Raw genomic sequence first — 25,440 nt, 5'->3', positions numbered from 1 at the left:
TGGATAAAGGTAAAAACTCAAGCAAAGGTATTCAGGTTGAGGGAGAAACACTTATTACGTACCTTTTGTGTGTGCTCAACATGTGACACTCAAAGGTAAACCTCCTGTTCTCTGTGAGTCTATTACCTCAGTCTTAAAGCTCTGCAAATTGAAATGGTGGCTGCTAAGTGACTTTCCCCAAGTCACCTGATTTGTTGGTGAGAAAAACAGAATGAAGGCCCATAATATTTCCATCATGAAATGCGGCAAAATAACATGCTATCTGCAAAGGACAGTAAGCCCATCGGTTAGGCTACCCCAGAATGTCCACATTGGTAAGAACAGATAAGCTCCTGAGAGGAGGAGGGGCCCTGCTGGTCAGGTACCTCAACCAGGCTAAGGAATGGAGAGTTTGATCCTTAAGAAGAGGAATTGAAAAACCACAAATTGAACGCTGAAGCGGTGAAATTCAGGATTTGAGACTCATCTCTTTCCTTTGAATTATACAGCAGCTGGAAATCGCATTTCTTTTTTTTTCCATCTGGGCTTCTGGCTTGGTGGTATTTCGACGGGAGGGCACCTGTGAACTTTTTAATGGGAGAAGTCGTAAAGCTGGGTTAGGGCTGTGCTGATCTGGGCTGGCTGGCTTTGGGGGCACGTAAAATCTCACTCCCTGTTGCTTTCAGCTACAGACACAGCCCTCCGCCACCACCAGCTGAGTGACTCGGAATCCAGGGGTTGCCAGTAATTGTGGGTTTAAGTCACAGAGGAAAAAGATAAGAGGAGAGCCAGGCTGGTTTTTCCACAATTAAATGTTGCCTCTCAGGCTTCTCTGTTGGCAGGAATCCAAGAGGTCAGGAACCACCAGCCATATTATTTTTCTCCCTGGCAGCCTGCTCTCATTTGTACCCCCTCCTCATTCATGGGAACGAAGAAAAGGTGGGCTGGAAATGAAAAGCTTGTTCTAGCCTACTTTTTCCTTTACGAAACTTGTCGGAAACAAAGCTTTTCCATGACACAGATGGGATTCCTTCTAGTAGGTGCTTTGCCCGTATGTGACTTCCATCTCCTGTCTTCTTTTTTAGCTGGCAGCACAAATATATTCTGAGGATTGCGAGGGTGGGGGGAGGTTGTTGAAATCCACTTTTCTCTTGTTATCATTATGACAGTGTTTTTCTCCAGCACTGCCATGTAGCTGGTGCTCTGGTATTTTTGTATTTGTTCCCCATGAAACTTCTCCATAGTCAAAGTCAGTTTTCATCTCTTGTCACTCCAATGCCATTGTAAGCGCCCCGAGGACAGGAATGGCTTCACAGTTGTTTGTTTTTGTCCCGGTGCCTTAAATGTAGAAGGCAGTTAAATAGACCGAAACGTTTTGGATTTCTACACTTGTGAAATATTAGAAATAGAAGGGAACTTCGTCATCATGTGACCTAGCTTCGGTATTCAATAAGAGAATTCAAGGTGTAAAATGACTTTCTCAAATTATAAGAGTAGGCGAAGCCTTCCTTGAGCAAGAAAGAGGTCCCTAACATGTAACTCCATGGCAGAAGGAGAAAGAGCTTCAGCTGTGAAGCTCAATTAGCTGGGATGTGTATTTTGCTTCCCTTGCACGCCAGTAGCATGACCATGGGCCTCAGTTTCCTGATTTTGAGATTGCCAGTGATCCTTTATATCTGCCTGGCATCTGGGTGGGCGAAACGCCTGCACGTAGTAGGCACTCAAAAATGTGAGCTTTTAAGAGTCATCATTTCATTTCTTTTAAAAATACCATGCTGCCTTTATACAAAAACAGACTTCTGATATCAGTATCCAGAGCTGGTGCCCCATTGCCCTTGTGAGAGGAACTCAAGAAGGGGAGTGACTGCAGGCCTCTGGAAAACAGATTCAGCCTGGACTAGAAACAGAAATTGCCCCGCCCACAGGAAATGCCTTTTCCTTTCTCCCATCTCCCTGCAAATCAGGGAGTGTGGGTTGATTTATTCATCAGGAAGTGCCAGAGCCCCTGCCTTTTGCACTGGGCACTGAAGGAGGGGCTGGGGACAGTGTATGGTGTATGAGAGGCGATGAGCAGGCCACCAGGCCACACCTGCTTCAGAGGTGACAGAAGGGAGGGGCAGAGGGGAAGCAGGGCCTGTGGGGGAGGGGTCAGCAGGAGGATGCCAAACCAGGGGTGCTCAGGGGCAAGAGTGTGGAGAGATGCAGAGAGATGAGTAGGGAGCTGGGCAGGAGCAAAGGGCACTGACAGACATCACCTGCAAGGGCAGAGAAATGACTTCAAGGGAAAGCCACAAGGTCTGGAGGTGAAGAGACAAAGCGGGGACCCGCTAAACACACCCCTGCTGATGTGGGAGGCTTTGGTTTGGGATACTAGGGATTGAACCCAGGGGCATTCTACCTCTGACCCCGCCCCCCATCCTATTTTATTGTTTTATTTTGGAACAGGGTCTCACGATTTTGCTAATTGCAGAGACTGGCGTCAAACCTGTGATCCTCTTGTCTCAGCCTCCCAAGTACTGGGATTATATACGTACGTGCTACCATGCTCAGCAAATATTGATGGATGTCAGAAAGTCATGAGGAAAAAAAGAAAGAAAGCCATGAGAAGCAAGGCCTCGTTATTTTCTGTCCTCTGAAAACATCATACTTCTATTTTTGTCGTGCTGGGGCACCCAGGACCTTGAGCTTGCCACTGAGCTACCCCCCTAACTTGGGCTGCTTTTACTGGGGGAGGGGGCAGTAGAGATCTGCCAGAGCTCACAAGGGTCACAGCTTTCCATTTTGCTCCCTTCTTTCTCTCACACACGGCAGGAAAGCCTCCTCCACCCTCTTTGTGATATTATGACCTGCCTATCTCCCTGAGACCTGGGTGGCAGCAGGGTATTGTCCTGTTGCCACTAGAGCTCGACTTCAGGGAATGCCTTGGCTGATTGATCAAGGAGAGGATCTTATCTGCAAATAGAACCCCAAGTCCTGAACGCAATACTTCTCCACATAAGCCGCATGCAACAAATACTCTGTGTGAATAACACTGGCCTGACTCCAGCAATAACACAGCTGTTGAAACAGCTTAGTCACCGGGGCGATGGAGGTAGGATGGCGAGGGAATGCCGGTGCGGGGAGCTGACATTTAGCTGGCTGGCTGCGGCCCTGAGAACCAACGCAGATCTGTGGAGAGCTTCGGAGAGAATGAATCTGCTTCCCGTCCACAGGCGTTCTCTTGTTGCTTTTGAAGCCTGACCATAATCTCCTCCCTGGGCAAGGCAGATGGAGAGGAAAACTGAAAATATTTTAGGAATGGGGGAAACGAAAGAACTAGTTCATTCTTTTTAAGACACCTGGTTTCTCCCCTTAATGATCCACATTTATTTCCTGGGTCATATATTTTTTATGCCCCAGGCTAGGCAGAGTGTAATTTAGATATGGTGAAGCGAGAAAACGGAGCTTAAATGGATCTTATCTAGAAATGACTCTTAGCACAGGGTATCCAGGTGATGTAGGGAACGGTTAGGAAGGAGAGTCCGGGCCTTTCTCCCTGGTCTTGCCTGGATCTTCATAGCAGTCCCACCCGTCAGAGGTCTTGCCTGAAGGACTCTGGGCAGACTACTTAGCCAGTCTCATTTGAATTTTGGGAGGACTAATAAACTGCCACCAAGTGACCCCTGTTCTTCCTCCAGCCCTTTGAAGGGCTGACCTTTGTGTTTTCTCTTTATCCTGGGCTCCTTCTACACTGTTTGTTTTGGAAGTTGTTAAGTTAAATTAGCCATCCCGTTCCTTTCCTGGTTACTGTATGAGAATGCAGCTGTCAGTCTGTGAACTCTGCCATCCTCTATTTTTAGATTCAGTGTGAATGAAGCTCTCTTCTCTAATTGCATTCAGAGAGGGAGAGAGGGAGAGAGAGAGAAAGAGAGAGAGGAGAGGTAGATTTTCACAGCCACCAAATCAGCTATTCCAGATGCTCCTGTACTGAATGTATCCTGGGGAGAAAGCAGAGACCTCCACTGTGTGTTTTCTTCCTGTGGCTGTTAGACTTGTTTTCTCTTTACATTTATGTAGACTATGGTTAAAAAAAAAAAAAAAAAGAGCTGTGGTCACATTTGCTTTCCAGTGTGTGTGTGTGTGTGTGTGTGTGTGTGTGTGTGTGTGTGTTTAACATTTGCCAGCTTAGATGGTCTTATTTCTCCAGTGTTGTAAGGAAAAGATGGATTCATTGTTGAGTTCAAATTCCTTAGAAAATATCTTTCTGGCGATATTTTCTATGACATTAAATCATGTCCTGATACTGAGAACTGTGTGACGCAGTAAGCCTTGGTTTTTCCCACCCCCACTTCTGTCTCTCTAACTAGCACTTCACACACCCCAGATCCCAATCATGCCTAAACACCATCCTTTTAAACCAAATACTTCCTGCTCTTCATCTTTCCCATTCTCTCTAGTCCCTTTCCATTCCCTGCCATATTGGATTTGTTGCTTCTTTGGACTACACCATGCTGTTTTTGTGCTTACATGCTTTTTTGTGGTACTGGGGATTGAGCCTAGGGGTATTCTTCTGCTGAGCTATACCTCTAGCCTATTTTTCACTTTGAAATAGTGTCTTATTAAGTTGCTAAGTGCCTTGCTAAGTTCCTGAGGCTGGCCTCAAACCTGTGATTCTCTTGTCAGCCTCTCAAATACTGGGATTATGTACGGTGTATGCCAATATGCCCAGCTTCAAATGATTTTTTATACAAGCAACTTTCTTTGTCCATAATTCCTTCTTCTACCTCACTGCCTAGTGAATTCTTTCCTATGATTCTTCAGGTAAACATCACCCCTTCTGGATGAGATGATGAAGAGGTTCACGTCTTATGTGCTGCATTCCTCGACCCCAGCACTCTTGATCTCTTAGTGTCAGCTGTATACTTTCTATGCACTTCAAATACAATACAGCCACATATGATTATACTCACTTAGGAATATGCCTACCTTCCCCACTCTACTGTGAAAAATTTGAGGGCAGTGGCCTTGCCTTATAGATCTTTTTAATTCCTACAACTATGCATGGAAATGAGGAGGTACTTAAAAATATTTGGCAGAGGAAGAATGAACTGAATTGTTTGGTCTATCTAGCATGAGAGAGTCCAATTGTTCACTGGAATCTCTAGTCAGAAGTCCTTTCTATTCTCTTATCCCTGTGGATTGAAGAGACATGACATAGACCTTTTATTGTTTTGCTTAAACCTGAAACCCTAGACTAGCACGAAGTCATTGGTTTCCAGCTCCTGGATTGCTTCCTATCTCCTTTTTGCCCAATTGCTCCTCTCAAGCAGAACAGCAGTGCATCCCCATATTATACTTCAGAAGCGAGGAAGGAAAGGGAGGCAGGATTCTCCCTCAAAAGTTCTCTTTCCTCTAGAGCTGGGGAACGAATACATGTTTCTTAGAACCACTGGGACCCATGGACTCAATTTGAGGAAAATTCTTTTTCTGAAGAGTATGTGTGTGTATGTGCACACACGTGTGTGCGCGCGCACGCTACAGAAACAAGCAGTAAGGAAAGAAAGTGTAAATGTCACCAAAGTTGAGCAAACTGCTTGGTTGGTGCAGAGGTAATGGAATGATAGGAAACCTGGGGTTGTAAGAATATTTGAGGAAGAAGCATTGTTGTCCATTAACTTGGTAAATATTTAGTGACGATCTTCTGTGCAAAGACATGAGAGTTATAGCTGTGAATAAGACTGAGGTGGTCATTGGAGTTCCACATCCTCCAATAAACAGAAGATGGGCAAAAGAGTTACAGACTGGTAGCCAGGTAGGTGCCCTGCAGCAGGGTCAGTGGCACCCTGTTGGGAGGAGCGGTGCTTCCTTGAGTTTGGGGGAAGGAAGGAGTGAATCCAGATAGAATTCTAGAAGATGACTAGGAGTTAGAGGAGTGGGGATGCTAGGCACTACCTGAAGTCCCCAAAAGGCCCATTTGTAATGCACTCTCTCCAGGAGGAGTGCCTTTTAAAAACTTTATGTGCTAGAGAGGACCCTGAGTATGACAAGCATAACAACCTTATATGCTGACCTTAAAAACTTAGCCAGTGCTTTCTGAGTGCCCACTGTGTGCCAGGCCTCTGTGGAGTTCTGGCACACAGTATCTTGTTGATTTCTCATAGTTGTCAGAGATGGACATTACTGTTAGCCCACTTTATGGGTAGAGAAGTGCACAGATGCCAAGTGGCTGTGTTGGGCCGAGACCCCAGGCTCCTGTTTCCAGAGCTGCCCTCTTGCCATCCAGGCTGGAGGGGAGAGCGCTGTATCTGAAGTGTCCGGCCTGGGTGGAAGGAGAGACAAGCTCATAGCATATGATGAGCCTGGGATGCTAAACAGGAGCCTGGTCTTAGCCTACTGTGCCATTCAGGCGTTTCCACGTTAGATGGAGAACAATATAAAGACACTGCGAGTATTTTAGAAATCTTTCTGTGGCTGCAGTGTGAGGTTTAGGCAGGAATTGGGAAGTGTTTCAGTCACTAAGGCTGGGGATGTAAAGGCCTGAACAGTGGGAATGTTCGCGAGGAGAGAGAGGGGGTGAGTCTGAAGGACACGTAGAGGGGTGAATTGACCAAATGAGGTGGTTTGGCAACAGGAGAGCAGACATTAGTGAATAGAGACCATATGGATGGAAAACTCTGGCCTGAGTGAGAGGTTCAAGTCCCAGAAACAGATGAAATCCCTTAGGGTAGGTATGTTGAGTCAGAAGGGGACAGCTACCCAACAACTTAGTAGACACCGGTAGGTGTAGTTTTTCTATATTCTGTGGTGTTTCAGACTTGTTTATTTCCAAAATAAGTGATGCCCCTGTTACTTTCCCCAATTTCATAGCCTTTACATAGTAGTAGCCTTGGCTAGAACAGAAATAAGTTGACATTTTCTAGAGGAGAAGTGGTATCCCTTTGCAAAAAGCCTGCTGTGAACAATATTTTCCTCTGTCCTGGTCATGTTTCATTGACAGATATCTGACTTCCACTGGGAAATAATGCATCAGGATACAGTAAGGAAACATTTTTATGGTGTTTAGACATGGGTCTCCTTATACATGGAAAATGTTTCCCCACTATGCAAATGATCAGCGTGATGAAGAAAGAGGAGAGAGGTGGTGCGAGCTAAACTGTTAGGCTGGTTTGAGAAATAATTGCACCCATTCATTTGTATAACCACTCACACCCAGGCCTGTAGGGCATCTTAAGAACACAGCCAGGGCCAGATTTATAATTAGCCCAGTCCATTTTTGCCAGACCTAACCTTGGATATAGGACAGGGTTGGTTTTGTTATTTCCTTAATTGAAAGCATCAAGAAAATACAAGCCAGGTCAGAGAGCTTTTGATTGGGGAAGGAATGCTGGCATAAATAACCCCAGATTATATGTCTGCTAAAGGATGGGAGGAGGCTGAGCTGCGCGGCCTCCTTCTGGGGTTACCCAAACAAGCCCTTGTGACTGGCAGCTCCCCGTAATGTGGGAATACACACGGGCATTTTGGTACCTCTTTAATTTTTTCCCTAGAATAAGAGCCCTAAAAAGTCAGGTTTCTATAGGAACCTAAAAGCTTTGAAAACCATAAAATAATTCTTTATCTCCTTTCTCTCTCTCTCTCTCTCTCTCTCTCTCTCTCTCTCTCTCTCTCTCTCTCTCTCTCTCTCTCTCTCTCTCTCTCTCTCTCTCTCTCTCTCTCTTCCTCCCTTTCTTATACTGGTGTATCGAACCCAGGGGGCATTCTACCTCTGAGCTACACTCTTACCCTCTTTTTTTATGTTTTATTTGGAAACAGGGTCCCACTAAGCTGCTGAGGCTAGCCTCATACCTCTTTTCCTCTTGTCCCAGCCTCCCAAGTACTGAAATTATAGGTGTATGTCAGCATACCCCACATTTTATCTCCTCTAATGTGACTTTTACCCCTTGATCTCTTCTTTACTTCTATTTAATTGCTCAGCAATGTAACAATTGTAGGACTGGGTGGAGAGGGCATGTGTCTTTTATAGTACCTGCTATGTGCCCAGTGGATAGCAGCTGCAGCAAGTAGGGTCTACTCTTTCCACCTTGCTAAGCAAGGCTCCTTAGCCAGGAAGACATAAGAATAGAATTTAAATCCAGCTTTGTTTGCTCCTGAGCTTGTGCTCCTTATACTGTCCTGACTACCGAATAAGCTCTCTCTGAGGGTATAAAGTGTGAGCCCTCCAATGACTTCCTCTGATCCCCTTCCCTCCCCTTACCCCCATGCCAGGCCCACGCTGAACACCTGCCCTTGATTTCTCAAGGATGCTCCACCTCTTTCCTAGGCTCTCGTCCCCCCTCCACCACCACCTTTGGCGTATGTGAAAGCATTGTCCTCTTCTCTGGCTTTCCCTTTGCTCATGCAGAGCGAGGCTGTGTAACTAGCATAGAGAGGCAGATCTCTCAAGGACAGGAATAGTCAATGCTTCTCAGTGTGAGAAGACTTGGCTCCTCCTGCATTGACGCCATGCAGGCTACGTCAGCTCCTGCAGAATCCTGGAGTGCAGTTTCCTCGTGTCATGTTGCCCCCTGCCCCAACAAAATGAAATTAGTATAGCCAAGCACACCTTTGCCTTTGCACACCTTCCTCCCCAGTACTCTACTTTTTTTTTTTTTGTACTGAGTATGGAACCCAGGGGCATTCTACCTCCAAGCTATACCCCCAGCCCTATTTTTTTATTCTATATTTTGAAACAGGTCTCACTGAGTTGCAAAGGGCCTCACTAAGTAATAGCTGAGGCTATCCTCAAACCACAATCCTCCTGTCTCAGCCTCTCAAATGCTGGGATTACAAGGTGTGCTACCACACTCAGCTCTCCAGTATTCTAAATCAACTTTCTTTCTTTCTTTTTTCTTTCTTTCTTTCTTTCTTTCTTTCTTTCTTTCTCTCTTTCTTTCATGGTATGGGAATGGAACCCAGGGACATTCTACCTCTGAATTACACCCCCAGCCCTATTTTTTATTCTTATTTTGAAATGGGGCCTCACTCAGTTGCAAAGAGCCTCACTAAGTAGCTGAGGCTGTCCTCGAGCCGCGATCCTCCTGTCTCAGCTTCCCATATGCTAGGATTTCAAGCATGCGCCACCACGCCCGGCTCTAAATCAATTTTCTATCAGCCAAAATGTCTCCAAAGCCATCTGAGAAACGTGAAGCTTATCTGTCCCATAGGACCTAGGGCTTCTATCCTAAAGCTGCTGCTCTGGTGTATGTGTGAAAACTATGGATTTCAAATCTATAAACTTCCTGTGTTGATACATTGCCGCTTTATCCCATGGAACTGGTATAACCGGTGCCCTTACTTTATAGGGAAGGTTCTCCAGGTGCCAGATGTAGCCCTGGCCTTCCTGCGGTTCTCCCATGGAGTTCAAATTGGATTCTTGGCCTTCATTATCTGGGGCTGGGGAGTGAGTGTTGCCTACGCAGTATCCCAGGAGTCATGAAACCGGTGTTTTATTACACACAACATAGTCATTAAAGCTGAACTTCATTTCCGAGTCCATGGGAGGCAGAAGAGAAAACGATTCAGGAGGCCGACTGCTCAGCTTTTCTGGCTTCTTCTGCCTGTCTTGTGCACCAGGTTTGGCCTAGGGGTTCAGAGTGGGAAACTCCATGTTCCTGAAACCTGGAACTATTTTGAATGAAATGTAGGATCCGAGTTTCACTTCCTGATAAGATGACAGCAATGGCTAAGCCTTGATGCTTTCTGCTTTAAGCCTTGATGCTTTCTGCGCTGTTTAAGCCCTTTTCCACAGCAACTGATTGTGTGCACATGTATGTATGTATGTATGTATGTATCTGAGGGTGGGGGTGGAGTGGACACTGGGGATTGAACCCAGGAGCATTTTACCTTGGAGCTTCACCCCTAGCCCTTTTTATTTTTTTATTTTGAAACAGGGTCTTACTAAGTTGCTGAGGGTCTTCTAAATTGCTGTTGCCGGCCTTGAACTTATGCTCCTCCTGTCTCAGCCTCCCAAGTACTGATATTCCAAGCATGTGCCACCATACCCGCAACCGATTGAATGATCACAAAATTTTAGGAGTGAGTCCTTTTCTAGTAGATAAGGAACTTAGTATCACCTGGGGGGTGATAGCACACAGTCCAGAGAGGGAAGGCAGGAGGGTTCCTGAACCTGGTCATTCTTCCTATATTTCTGTATCTTATCATGCACCATGAAAGATGGCAAAGTGCTCTGAGGCCACAGCCCAGGCCACTGGAGAGAATGAGGGGGTGTTCCTAGGCTCGGGCTTCCTGTACCCCAGCTTCTCAGTCCGTGTAGGACTGATGGCACTTCTTCCCTGGTCCACAAAGGCAGTCAGAAGGTGATGAGTGAGGATTTTGCAAAATGAGCCACAGAATCAATGCGCAATCCGAGGAGCTATAGAGGGAACCTTACTTGACTGACTGACTGACTGACTGACTGACTGGCTTACTTACTTACTTTAGAGGGAAATGGAAAACAAAAATGGTGAGAGATTCGGTGTCCTTTACTGAGGGACCCAGAGTTCACCTGATGCTATGTTAGCGGAGGTTTGTTTTGTTTTCAGTGAATTAGTTACTGACATCGAAGAACTGAAAGACATTTTATAAAACTCTGGGTTTCTGGCTTCTCTTTAAAAAAATAAAAAAATGAAACCATCCGATAAGACTATCCTTTACTTGCCTCATGGTGGCATTGACTGAAGCTGCAGGCAGCTGTGTCCTTAGACAGACCAGCCCAGACCCGGCCGACTGTCCTGCCTGCAACCACTCTTGCAGCAGGGGGCAGAGCCAGGACTTAAACTTCTGGAGTCCCAGCCTCCAGCTCTGTGCTCCCGAGATTCTAGCACGATGCTCCGGCCCTCTGTGGAGAGGTGCTGTGTTGGTATGAGCAGCTATTCCCCTCGAAGCTCAAGTTGGAGGATTCTAGACATGGTTTTGAGCTGCCACTATGTGTGTGTTTCCCTCTGGAAGAAACCTGTGACGGGCATTTGGCTGAGCTGAGTGGCTCTTCTACAAAGTGTGCTTGACTCATCTACTAAGTTTGTTTTGAATTTTACTGTTTTCAACCCACGTGGGTGCTAGAGGGCAATGGAGACCTAAGGTAATCCAGATGGAAGTTTAAGTTCTACCTCCACCATTTACTAGCCAGTTGATGTGGCCTCTTCCTTGAAGGACAGGAATGAGGACTGAAGGGGAGAATGCAGGCACATCCGTACCTGATGAAGGAAGCCACCATTCTTATTCAAGACTTTCCTATCTTGAGGCCAGTTTGAGGGGCTTCTTTTATCACAAGTTGCCAGTCTTCTGTGATACAGTCAGTGTGTGTGTGCGCACATGTGCACACGTGCGTGTGCGTATGTGTGGTTTGGGTTTCTGGGGATCTAACCCAGAATGCATGCTAGGCAAGCACTCTACCATAGAGCTCTACCTCCAGAGAACTAACTTCTTATTTTAATATACTTTTATTGGTGTATTGTAATTACACGTCCTAGTGAGGTCAATGTGATACAAACATACATGCACACAGCACTTGGTGTGATTTCCTCTGAATCTTACCCTACTTCCCACCCTGTGGTGTTCAGGAGCTTTGTAGCGCTATCTTCATATAGAAACATAACATTATTTGAACTGTTTCTTTCACTGAGCCTTTTTTACCTTTCCCACCCTCCCCCAGTTCCCTTCCACTATTCTACTGGTCTCTCTCTTGTTTCTTGTTTTCTCTCTAGAATTTTTTTCTGATAAATTTTATTGCATACATTTAATGTATATAGCAAGGTGGTGATGATACATACACGTAGCAAAATGATTACCATAGGAAAGCAATTTAACCATTGCAGCTACTCTTCCCACAAAATGCAAAGAGAAATAGGTAACTGAATGATGGATGGATGGATGGATGGATGGATGGTTGTCTTGTAAGGTGGCTTCAGAGTGGTCCTCTCCATCATGCTGCCAGCAGCAATGTGACTTCATGCAGGTTGCTTATCTGAAAGACTGACAGTATTTATGAATCAAAAGGACATATCCAAGTCTACTTCACAGAGGTGTTGGGAAAATCAAGTCAAGTCATCTAAGTGAAATCCCAGAAGTCACTGGGATTTAATACAGAGTCATTGTACCTTAAAAAAGGTGTTTAAAAATTCCTTTTTGTTTTTCCTTTGAGGATCCTTAATGGATGAGAGTAACTGTTGAAGCTGGGCCAGGCTAGTCTAGCTGGTCTCCTCTCTTCCAAGGAACCTGCCTTAATAACCAGGTTAACCTGCACCTGACATTGTGAGGCCCAGAACAAGAATATCAATAGAGGCCCATCTACTATACATCTAAATATTTAAAAGTGATAAATCAGCTGGGTGTGGTGGCACATGCTTGTAATCCCAATATTTGAGAGGCTGAGACAAGAGGATCTGACCAGCCTTAGCTACATAGTGAAGCCCTTTGCAACTCAATGAGACCCTGTTTCAAAATAAAGAATAAAAATCGGGCTGGTGGTATAGCTTGGAGATAGAATGTCCCTGGGTTCAATCCCCAGCACTACCAAGGGAAAAAAAAGTGATAAATCAGACTAACAGGGTCCTTTCTCTCATTATAACAAATTTGACTTCATAATGAACTGAAACTTCTAAGATTCCTGGACTCCTTAGAATTCTGTGCTGAAATGTGACTGACCAGGAAGTAATCCCCTCTGGGCCCCTTTTCCTCCCACCCTGGCTCCACTCCATACAGGGAGGGCCTCGTTCTTGTGCATGGACACCCTAGCCTCCCAGCTCAGGTTCTGTGGGTCTTTCTATGAACAGCAGCCTTATGGTTTGTGCACCCAGGGGTGCACAAACATATTTTTTTGTTTAGTTTTATTTGTTTTTGTTCTTCTTCTTTTTGGAAATCAGACTGGGAAAGAGCTACACAGGCCTTGGAAATAGCATCAGAGCTGCTTGGGCAGAGTATTATAGGGCCCTGAGGCCCATGGACCAGAAGTGTGGGGAGGATCCAGGTGTGCATGCCCCCTCATCTCAAGGTCCTCTGATCCTGTGAGGCAGGGGCTGCTGAGGAGTGCCATTCATATCAGAGCCCTTTGCAAGAGTGGGACCTGGCCTGCCTGTGTCGAACACCAGGCTCTTCTCACTGAGCCCCAGTGTTCCACGGAGCTCACTGTGAACCGCAGCTATAGCTGCTGCAGCCTGATGACCTGTGTTTGGCAGCCCACTTCAACGTCATCAAAGTCCAGTTCCTAATCCCAGTGTTAGAAGTAATAAGGATGTGCCTTGGCACCTGGTATCTGATTCACAGATAAGAGTGCTGGCCAATGCTTCCCACTGACCACTGAGGCTGCAGGGGGCGGTAGTTGGACCCAAGCCAAGGGGGTATCCAGATTTTGAGCACTGCTTTTGCCAATTTGGGAATCACATTTTCTCTCTCTCTCTTTTCTGTTTTTTTTTTTCTTTCTCATCCTGTTTCTTTTTTCCTTTTTCTTCTCCTTCCTTCTTCCCTTTCTCCTTTTCTTTTTCTTTCTTTATTTTTGGTGGTATTAGGCATTGAACCCAGGGGAATTCTACTTCTGAGCTATACTCTCAGCCCTATTTTATATTTTATTTTGGAACAGGCTCTTGCTAAGTTACTGCCTTCTGCTGGCCTCTGACATGCTCTGCAGTCTCAGCCTCCCAAGTACTGAGATTACAGATATGTGCTACCATGCTCAGGGCTCACACTGTTTCTTATACAGTGTTTGTTACTCTTCCCCAGGTTGAGCCCTGGGACTCTACATTACCCAGTATCCTCAAACCCAGCCTCTGTTAGGACCCTGTGGAGAAGGGAGGTACAGGGCTGAAGGTCCAGCCACCCTGCCTGTAGGTCTTAACCTACTTACCCCTATCTTCATAACCCTGATTGCTTTCAAGTTCCAAGAGACTTGGGATTCTGTTTCACATGCTGGATCACTTTTTTGGAATACTCTTCTGGAATACTCTCTCTGTGGAAATTTAGGCATTGTCTGTCAGGAAACTCTGTTTCATCTATTTTTTTTTATCTCTATAAAAAAATCAATATGAGTCAGCTTCAAGCCACACTAGACCAGTGTATAGAAAAGTCCTAATTTTCCAGATGGCAGTTATTCTTATCTGTTCCCCCTTGTGACTTGTATGTATAAAGTTCAGTAAACATTTATTGAGCACCTGCTTTTTACCATGCAGCATGCGGCATTTCCATTAACCTAAAGAGCAGTGAGTCAAACTCATTCATGGTCCTTATCAGTGTGGAAGTATGTCTGCATATTTGTTTGTACAATTATGTACTCATTATTATATTCCTAGCGGTTCATAAGTCTTTAATTTTGGAAATGCCCTTAACCTTTTACATTAACTTTGTCTACAATCTGAAGAAGGGGTTTGAGTTTTAGAGACGTCATATATCCTATATTTGAGAGCCTCTTGGGTATAGTTTTGAGAAGAATACTTTCAGACCAGAGTGTGTCCAGAAGAGAACACTGAAGGGACTTAAAGCATGTCTGAAGGGTGTGTCTCAGTTTGTTTTCTGTTGCTATAACAAATAAAGAGGTTTATTTAACTCACAGTGTTAGAGGCTGAAAGTCCAAGGTAGGTGGCCCCATCTGTTCAGTCTTTGGCTTTCTGTCTCCATGACAACATGGGAAATTTCCTCATGGGTGGGGTTCCTGTGAGAAGGAGATGTCACAGGATGAGACTGGGATCAAGGGGTGGGGGCAGAGCCAGGCTCTCTTTAATCATACTAACCCAATCTTGAGGAAACTGACTTATTTCTGTAAGACCTAACCTTTACTGTAAGACCAACATTAATCCATTTATGAGGGTAGATCCCCAATGACCTAAGTACCTTTTCACTAGGCTTCTCAACACTACCACACTGGGGAGCAAGCTTCCAGCACATGGACCTTTGGGGACATAGGCAAACCACATCCAAACCAAAGCTCAGGGATTGAAAATCATGGTCATGTTTATCAGAGAGGAGAGAAAATACAGGCAGATGAGGGAGTCAGGGTTTCCAAATACCTAAGGCATTCTTTGTGGAAGAAGGAAGGATCTCACCTTCTGTGTGGCTTCTGAGTAGACCTTGGATAGTAGTGCAAGTTATAAGAGGATAAATTCTATGAGTCACAACCTGACTGAGCTGTCTCAGAAAGAGTGAGGCCCCTGTCTCTGGAGGACTTTAAGTGGAAGCTCTTGACTCTAGCAGAGTGGTCATGGGAAGGGACTCAACATCTCACTTAGACTTTAATCCTGTGACTTTTAAGTCTTTACGTTTGGAGTTTGCTAGGAAGTAGTATGTCGCTTTTTTTTGTCTCCGTTTCCAAAGCAGAGCCTGTAAGAATTAGTGAATGGTATCTAGAGTGTCCTCCCTTTTGATTATCAGAGCTGTAATCAAAAAGATTTGGCCACATAACTTAGAGGAAGGAAGATTTATTAGCTCATGGTTTCGGGGTTCTGTCCACATGAGGCCTGGGACCGTGGCTCTCAGGACATGGAAGAGAAGCAGAGAAAAGGAGCACCCAAGGCTTTGCTCTCACATCATGGAGGCCAGATGCAAGGAGAGGAACCAAATATAAGCCCCAAGGTCACAGCCTCAGGGACTCACCTTCTCCAACTATACTCTACTTGCCTGGGCCACCACTATTATAAAAGGTTTATCCACTGCTCAGATTATAACTCTCATGACTTAACTATATCAACCTTGAATATTAATAAGTGGTCTCTTTAGGGGCCAATTTATATCCACTTATAACACCTCCCAAAGCCTTTTCTTTCTTTTTTTTCTCTCTTCCTTTTTTTCTTTTTTTTGGGGGGAGAATGGGAATTGAACTCAGGGACATTCTACTACCTCTGAGCTACATCCCCAACCCTTATTTTTTTGTTTTGAAACAAGGTCTCACTAGGCTGCTAAGGGTCTAAGTTGCTGAGGCTGGCCATGAACCTTTAATCCTCCTGTCTCAGCCTCCCAAGTACTAACATTATAGGCATGAACCATCACACTAGGCATCCTAAAACCACTGCTTACTTGTACTTCCTTTCTCTTGTAGGAGAAAATGCAGAAGTGTCCATGGATGTTTCTCTGGCTTATCGTGATGATATGTTTGCCGAATGGACTGAAATGGCCCATGAGAGAGTGCCACGCAAACTTAAATGCACCTTCACATCCCCCAAGGTAAGATGCCTTGATGTCTAGGTTGATGGAATTTATATTTTGCTTCCAGGTATGTGGGAAAATATGCCTTGATGTGCCCCATATTTCCTAGCATGCATGACCCACAGAGGTTGGTCATTACCCTTTGCCTTAGTAGAAAGAGGGCAGGACAGATATTTCATGTTCCTGCCAAGAAGGAAAGAAGAAAAAGAATGTCTGCCTGAAATGCTTTAGTTGTTTCTCTCAAATACTATCCCAAAATAACTCTTGGAAAGAACTTTTTTGGTAGGTGGCTTTTTTGGTAGTGTTGGGAGAATATATATGTTATTTCAGGTGGAGACTTTGTCATCTTTTCCCTGTACTTGTGTCTGCCTTTGAGTTTCGTAGACACCTGTGTGCTGCCACAGTTAATGTACAGGTGGGAAGCCTCACAATCCCAGTGAACACCAAAGACAGACAAAGAGCTGAGGAAGGACATCTAGTCTCATCTGAAAACCCCTGGTCATCTGGCCCATCTTTAGGACTCTCCCTTCTCTACCTCTTCTAGGAACACTCAAGTCAAACACCCATGGAGGGAGCTCACAACCCTACCTTGGGGTGGAAAGACCTTTTCTTGTGGACAGAGTCCTCAGATTCCTTATCAGCACTTGACTCAGTGACCCTCCAGAGGATCGTGGGATTTGTTGGCATAAGGACCAAAATAGAATTCACTGGGGTCCTTTTCAGATGTCCGGTGTTGTCCTGGCACACTCCTCCCTCAGCTCTTCCTCCTCACTTGAGAAAGTCTCCATGAAGGTGAGGTAAAGCCAGGAGTCCTGTTACTCCCACTCTTAAGGATGTTGGCTGTAGCACCCACCTGAGTTGTCTGTGATGGCCCTTCAGACATGGAGGTGGTCTCATTTTCTTTGTGTGGAGTTTGTAAGAGGCCAAGACCTGCATTGAAGCACATTCTTGGTTACCTCTTTTTTCTTTTTTTTTGTACTGTAGATTTAACCCAGGTGCATTCTACCTCAGAGTTACACCCACAGCCCTATTTTATTTATTTGTTTATTTGAAACAGGGTCTCACTAAGTTGCTGAGACTTTTTGTGTGTGTGTGTGTGGTACTGGGGGTAGAACCCAGAGGCTTTCTACCTCCAGGTTATATTCCCAGACCTTTTTTATATTTTATTTGGAAACAGGGTCTCACTAAGTTGCTGAAAGCCTCACTAATTAGCTGAGACTGGCTTCGAACCCATGCGATCCTCCTGTCTCAGCCTCCCAAGCGCGGAGATTACAAGCGTGCACCACCACGCCCGGCAACTGAGACTGGTTTTGAACCTGTGATCCTCATCTAATCGTCCCAAGTACGAGGATTACAAATATGTGTCACCACACCCAGCTTAGTTATATCTTTTCTCACTTGCTGTCTTCAAATATGATCCTCCTGCAGGGTTTGGATAGCTTTGCAATGCATGCTCTGCTAAGCAAATTAGTTCCTCTCCTCTCTGAGCACTGGCTTTTTCTAGGTTTGCTTTTTGCCTATACCTGTGAAGTTATGGCTTCCTGTGAAATAGTAAGAATGGTAGACTGAAGCCTCTGAGTACCATGGCCCAGCCTTATCCATCCTCTCCTGTAGAGAGATAAGAAGAGGGCAGTCTCACAACATTGATATTAATGGTTTTGAAACAGGCTTGGCTTACGTACTTGGTTTCAATTTTAAGCTTTGTCATTTAACTTACTATGTGACCTCAAGCAAGCATATGCAATTCATCGGAGCTTCGGTTTTTCTTTTGCAAAATGGGAAAATAATATGTACCTTGGGAGTCTCATAAGGACGAGATGAGATGATGAGTAAACAGGGTGGCCTTATAATTTCACATTCTGTTCAGTACATGATGAGATACCGGACAAAAGTTATAAACTAAGACTCTCATGGACAAAGTATACATTCTACATATATGTACCTATTGCAGGGCCTGTAATTTATTAAGTCTTTTTCCTCTGCATTTTGTAGATTAGAGCTACACAAAGTGTCATCCGAGGACCAACAGCATGAGCAGCATCAACTGCAAGCTTGTATGAATGTAGATTCCCTGGCCACACTACAGACCCACTGTTTCAGTGCTTTTGTGCTATCACAGCATACTGCAGACTGGGTGAATTATAAGCAATAGAAGTTTAGCTCACAGTGATACAATCTGGGAAGTCTATAAACATGATACCAGCATCTGGCAAGGTCCTTTGTGCTGCACAAAAACCTGACAGAAGGGCAAGCAAGCACACAAGAGATACAGAGAGGGGCGAGAAGGGGTCTAACTTACAGCAAACCCCCTCTCTAATCCATTTCTACACAGCAGCATCAATCCAGGCTTGGAATCCTCCTGACCTACTCATTTATCAACCATGCCTCTTGATACCACCATGCCTATAATTAAATTTCAGGATGGATGTTAGATAGGACATTCAACTATAGAACCTTCTGAATCATAACTGCGTGGGATACGAACAAGGGTTCTGTGCTTTAATAGGCTTTCAGCCATTCTCTCAAAGTATATCCATAGCCCTGCCCTATCTCCTCTGCTGAGTGTCAATATAAGGGAGCCGACCAAAAACAGCTTTCTGGAATTCTTTTGGATAGGCTGTTGGGGTCATCTATAGGTAAAATAATGATACAGAGAGATAGACTGGAGGAAGATGGAGAGAGGAATAGCTAACATTTCCAGATCTTTATATGCAATAGAGTAAACTAATTAAAACCTTTCTGGCTGTCATAGCCCATTGATTGCATCTTTCCAAGGAGGGAGTGGTTGAATGTAAACTATAGGGCTTTTGGATATGGAATTTCATCCTCAGAAAAGGGAAATGTCATTTCTCACCTTCCGTACACACTGGGAAGGCACGAAAGCAGAGTGAGGGGGAGGGGTGTTTCCCTGCAACTGCTTCTTAATGACAGTTGCTTAATTATCTTTAGGATGTGTTGATCCCTTTCGAGAAAGATATTAAACCTTGAAAGGTGCGAAGAAAATGAATCATCAAATCTTTGCTTTTTTGATTGCAGTGAAATTTAGTCTTGAGTCTGAAGATTAAATGAGAAATTGCTTTAAAGCTTTTTAGTCCCTGGTGGATTGTGAAGTTAAAAAAAAAAGTCAAGTTGCCACCTGCTGTAATTTGTCCTAATTAGCCAGCCTCATGCTGGAGCTAGGGGAGGACTGAGGGGGTGGGGAAGGAGAGAGAGAGAGAGAGAGGGAGAGAGAATGGGAAGTTTTCTTTTAAATGCCCTAAATACTGGGAAAAGCATAACTTCAGTGCAGAAAGAAAAGCTCCAAAAAGCCTTAATAAGATACAATAAATTTGTTGTCTCCAAGACATGGGGGATAGTAGTATTTCAGAAGTCTATATGGCTCTAAATTCACTGACTCTTGGTAAATATCTTGTGGGTGGCTATGTTACCCTATCTGTATAAACAGAGAAGCATATGGCAACCAGAGACCCACAGTAGAAAATTTTTGTGACCCTGTAGGTTGCCTTATATAACCTTCTTGCTTTACTTGAGGAAAAGTGGAGCCAAATCAGGTAATATGGCCCAAGGGACCCAGCAAGGTCCAAAGTTGGGCCTCAAATCAGAGCCTCTTGGCCGGAGTTCAGACTGTCTTCAACACAGCTGCCTTTGGGCCTGCCTGGGGCAGTCATTGCTTTCTTTCTGTCACACTCAAGCATCTTCCCCATTGAAAGCGGTGCAGCTGGATGTGGAAGGCCCAGGTCGGGTCTACATCCCAGTTCTCCTACTGCTTTGGAGACCTGGGGCAAGATGCACATCAAGTGGTATTAGAGCACATGTGCTTTTGTTTCCTTTCCCCTCAAATTCTCAATTTCTATAAATAAAATAAGACCTTGACTGGAAACACATTGGAGAATTGCCCTCTTGCTGTTACCACCAAGGGCAATCCACTCCCTCAGTGCAGCTTAATCCAAGGCTGAATTAGAATCCATAGTATATTTTTAATAGTTCCTGAAGAGCTTTACTGCCAGCTCTGATTTTAAATATAAGAAAGGATTGGAGGGGAGAGAGACAGAGATAGGTAGAACTATCCAGCCTGAACCTGAGGCTTCAAAAAGAGGCAGAATTCTTTCCACAGAACTTTTTCTTTCTAATCTCACTTGCCAAGCCTGATCAACTGCTAATGTCTGCCAAGATCTCCTCATACCTTAGAGGACAAACCATCATGATTGATTAGTGGTGTCTGCCATGGGCAGGGCAGGGTAGAGGAGCGTGGAAACATGCAAGCCAGATGTTAGCCTGTTCTTCCTCTCCCTCGGCCACGAGTACCCTCTGTTTCTGTACAAAGGCCTGTTTCCTGCGCTCTCAACTCTGACTGTCCTGTAAAGAACCCACTAGGATCACAGAGCCTTTCATGTGCTAGACTAAAGAATCCTTGCTATCTCTTTTTTTTCCTGATTTTTCAAAGGATTTTTTGCTCTGACAATTTATAACAAATTATGAAGGTTAATTCAGGCTTAGGAATGACAAATCAGGTCTCCCTATCTCTTGACTGGGAAGTGCTAAGAAAACAAAAGCTGGCATATAATCCTAGCTTGATGACAGACCTTCACCTGCTTTACCAGGGAAAAGTCCTTGTGTGCTGAAGCTCCTGCCTCATCACACCCTTGTGTCCCCACCCTCTGGTCTGCCCTACTCAACTGGCCGGGAGGCCTAGAGCCGTGGAGCAGAATTTAGTTTTCAAAAGCAAGCCATGCCCCTATTCTTCAGCTCCCATCACCATGTGCTGGGTAGCCCCTCTTAAATTGTTGGTCAGGGAGTCCATAAGTCTTTTCCAGAAACTGGGCTCACTTTCTATTTAATTCAAATTTTAGCTTCCTTCTGCCATATTCCTTCTTCCAACTTCCTTCTCCTGGACAATTGCAAAGCTTGAGAGGCAGAGAAAATTTGAGTGGGCCTCACTAGCAAATTAATATCATCATTACCTTTCTTCCCTGACTTCACTAAATCCCAAGGGCTCTTTGGGTTGTTTCTTTTCCTGTCAGATCAATAAAAAGAAGATATTTTCAGCTTCTTGTGCTTCACCATAAAAATAACTGGCTATCATCAAAGAGTGGAATGGACTTCAGAAATGAACTTCTGAACATTTAAGAAACTGTTGGTTCCATAGAGCCTTAGCAGTCTCCAGTAACATGGTGATAGGATAAAAATTAACAGCTCTCTTATCCCTGAAAGACCAGAATGGTCTGAATGAGGCACTAGCATTAAAGAGCTAAGAAAGATGTTAAGAGTTAGAATAGATCCTTTACCTAAAATTTTTGGCTCTACTATAAATGTGGCCGATTTTCTTTTCTTAAATGAGGTAAGAGTAGCTGGGTAGAAACTATTTCTCTAGTGTTCGCTGTTAATCTTTATCCATAAAGATTAGGGATAAAGATTTATTTAAACATGAGCCTTTAAAAATTGGTGATGTGTAATCACCAGACACAGCCATTTGGAAATAGTGACCGGCCTCAAACCTCTGCTCTTCTCCAGACTCCAGAACATGAGGGCCGTTACTATGAATGCGACGTCCTGCCTTTCATGGAAATCGGGTCTGTGGCTCATAAGTATTACCTTTTAAACATTCGGCTGCCTGTGAACGAGAAGAAGAAAATCAACGTTGGAATCGGGGAGATAAAGGATATTCGATTCGTGGTAAGTGAATGCCATTGATCCAGCAGGCTGTGGTCCTAAATGCTGGCCAAGAACACTGATTCCTGGGTGGGTATTTGGGGTAGGGACTCTGTCTCACTCTCAGCATCTCTGTGCTACTCTAGCCTCCGTTGTCTTGTCTGAGAAATGGGAATAATAACATCCCCATGACGGCTGAGATCATAAAGTGAATTAATTTGAGTGAGAGATTACAGATGTGGAAAACAATGCAATTATTGAGCCCACTTAAGATTTTAAGTGGGCTCAAGATCACTTAAGATCATTATAATGATTATAAGATCATGGTAATATGATTGTAATTGCATAATGAACAACACCAAGATAAAAGTAAAAAAAAATATATCTTAACATGTCTCACCTTGCAAGCACAAATGTTAAAGGGAGGAGTGATGTTTTAGGTTCTTTCCATTTTGTTTGCTTAATTGGGGAAAAAGTAGAGCACAGATGAAGAGGACATGTTTTGAAAGCCTAAAACATTTGTACAAGAAATGCATACTTGTTGTAGAAAAAATAAAGTACAGGTCAAGACTTCGAAAAGCATAATAGTTACCTGTAATACCATCCAGAAAAATAAGTACTGTTGAGGTTTTGATATATTTCTTTCAAGGCTGCTTTTATGCACACACATAAAGCCCTTCCCTTCTAGAAAGTGAAATCATACTGAACTGGCTTTTGTTCCTTGATTTTTCTTCACCTAATGTTGTATTGTGAATATAATATAAATCTACTTTCTGATACTGCTTAGCATCCTATTGCATAGACTTGACTTAATGCATTTTGCCAATTTCAACTTATTGGTCGTATGGGATATCCCCAACATTTCAATGAAAATCTAGCAGAAAAGCCTTTGATCATATTCATAATCATTCCCTTAATGTATCACGGCCCATTTCTATGCTTTTTAATAGATAGTTCCCCCAATGCTTGAGGAGGGTCGGGCGTACAGGGAGAAAGTGCATGCTGTGAAGATGAACACCTTTGATCTTGAACGTTCAGCAGACAATCTTTCACTGCATCTGTCCCTAAAATGCACCTGATGGTAGGTAAAACATAAGACTAAGCTATATTCTTCTTCAAAATTGTGCTTGGTCTCTTGTCTAGGGAATCCACCAAAATGGAGGCTTCACCAAGGTGTGGTTTGCCATGAAGACCTTCCTGACACCCAGCATTTTCATCATCATGGTGTGGTACTGGAGGAGGATCACCATGATGTCCCGACCCCCAGTGCTGCTGGAAAAGTAAGAGCTGATTCGGAGTCCTCTTGAGGAGTACTGACTCTCCATGATCTGCCGTGCTCCTATTCCCCTGAGTCCAGTTCAAGCCGCCACCATGTGACTTGGGCTAGGGATATGGCCAGGAGCCCCCCAGCACTTCTTTTACCCTCCATATTTCACATGATAGTTGCTACTAATTCCTAGTGGTTCTACCTCGCTCACATTTCTGTCTTTGCTCTTCATCCTCATGATCAGAATCAGAGCTTTCTCTCTGTTATGTGGCTGAGCTGCTCTGCTCCAAAGCACAGCATCTCTCACACCCACAGAGAGATGACACTCCTGCACATGCATGCCCTTTCTATCTCATATAGTTGACTGCTCTCTTTTTACTAGGTAATTTCCTTTAATATAGGAGTGTGCTCTACCATCTCCCAGAAATTCTTTGACAAAACTGTCCATTTCCCTAATTCCCTCTGAAGCCAATGCGCCATTTTCCTCTCCTCTTTATAGTAGGAATTCTTGAAATTCTTATCCATATCTCTCCTCTTGTTCTCTCTTGAGCCAGTTTTGGTCTGGATTCATCCTGACCACTCCATTAAATCTGCTCTTCACTGGATTGCCAGTGACCTCCACACTCCAAATCCAAAGATCATTTTTCAATCCTTCTCTCCCTTGACCCAGCACCAGCATTTGACAAAATTGATCATTCCCTTTTCCTTCATACACCCTCCTCTCAGCTATTTTCCTTTGCTGATCATCACAAGGCCTCTGTTACCATTTCCTCCCATCCTTTTAGCCTCTTATACTTTGGAACCAGGGCTGGGTCATTATACCTTTTCTCTTTTATTAGCTGTACTTATTCCTTAGGCAATCACTTCTAATCTCATGATCTTAAAATATCATCTCCCCTCTGATGACTCTTCATTCATATCTTCAACCTCAGCCTCTCTCAAAGTTAGACCTAAATATTTATTTAACCATGAACTCTTTATTTAACCATCTTGCATTGAAAATGTAACTAACGTGCACAAAGAATAGCACTTTCTTTCTCCTTCCAACTTGTTTCTCACCCAGATTTCCCCATCTTAGTAAGTTGCAACTCAATTCTTCCATTTCCTTCATGTTAAAAAGGTAGAAATCACCTGTATTCCTTTTTATGTTTTCATAGTCCTTTTTATGTTTTCATAGCCCTTATCCAGCCAACTGAGAAGTACTAACATTTCTACTGTGACCACCCTAGTCTAACTAACCCACCATGACTTCTCACCCAGACTACTGGGAACAGCCTCTCCACTGTCCACTGCTCCCCACCATTGCCCTCCCTGCAGTCCATTCACACCGCAGCCTCCATGGTCTCTTTTAAGTGTTAATCAGATCATGTCACTCCTCTGCTCAAAGCTCTCTACTCGCTTTTCATCTCCTTTGGCCTATAAACCCCTTAATGATCTGGCCCTTTGCCACCTGTGATCTTATCTCCCGTCCTCTCCACCGGTCTCAATGGTACTCGCACAGGCCTGGCGTGCTCTCACACCAGGGCCTCTGCACCTGCCCTTCTCTTCCTCAGAAATAGTCTTTCTCACGTGTCTTTGTGGATCAGTTCCTCCTTTCCTCCGGCTCTGCTCTGGCATTGTTGTGTTTGCTTGTTTGTTTGTTTTGTTTCTTTGTTTTTGGTGTTACTAGGGGTGGAACCCGGAGGCTTTCTACCTCCAGGCTATACTCCCAGAACTATTTTATACTTTATTTGGAAACTGGGTCTCACTAAGTTGCTGAAAGCCTCACTAAGTAGCTGAGGCTGGCTTCGAACCTGTGTGATCCTCCTGTCTCAGCCTCCCAAGCGCGGGGATTACAAGCGTGCGCCACCACGCCCGGCTTGTTTGTTTGTTTTTATCTTAGAGGTGTTTCCATCTCGCCCCATCCCTCTCCATTCTCTTATCCAGCATTGGTTTTCTTCACCATGTTCACTCATCATGTATTTACGCTCTTTCCTCCTATACGCCCCATCTCGCTCATATGACTGCAAGCATCATGAGAGAAGGATCCTTGCTTTTTTTCTTCACTGCAGTATCAGCAGAAAAGAGACGGGAATATAGGAACTTAATAGGAATTTATTGAATGAACGAACTGTGTCACCCCATTGTATGAGCTTTCTATTGGATTCTCAGACTCTTCAAGAAAAATTTCAAATTCTCCAAGATGGCATGCAAGTTGCTTCATGAGCGCATGCATTCCTCTTTATGTTTCTGCTCTCATGTCCTGTTATTTCCTGAGATGAGCTACTTGTGGATCCCCAGGTACTTCAGGACCTTCTGGGCCTCTGTGCCCTCATCCAGACTCTGACCTCTGCTTGGAACACCCCTGCTACCTCTCTTACCTCAAGTCACCGCTGGCTCAATTTCTGCTTCTCTCTAAGAGA

At 44.3% G+C, this 25,440-nt stretch overlaps 1 protein-coding gene across 2 annotated transcripts in view; it reads left to right on the top strand.

The window, feature by feature from the left end:
* The window catches only part of WLS (Wnt ligand secretion mediator), a gene marked incomplete at both ends in the record, with an annotated part of 132,572 nt that overhangs the window by 69,055 nt on the left and 38,077 nt on the right, over positions 1-25,440 (top strand). For both annotated transcript variants that reach the window (XM_080692964.1, XM_080692963.1), the window contains 3 exons: positions 16,016-16,140; positions 21,634-21,795; positions 22,915-23,051. In XM_080692964.1, coding sequence (XP_080549090.1) covers positions 16,016-16,140; positions 21,634-21,795; positions 22,915-23,051 — 424 coding nt within the window. The remainder of the gene's footprint in view (positions 1-16,015; positions 16,141-21,633; positions 21,796-22,914; positions 23,052-25,440) is intronic.

This window comes from Muscardinus avellanarius, assembly GCF_963383645.1.
Source record: "Muscardinus avellanarius genome assembly, chromosome: 3".
NCBI lineage: Eukaryota > Metazoa > Chordata > Mammalia > Rodentia > Gliridae > Muscardinus > Muscardinus avellanarius.
This window is presented reverse-complemented; position numbering and strand designations above follow the sequence as displayed.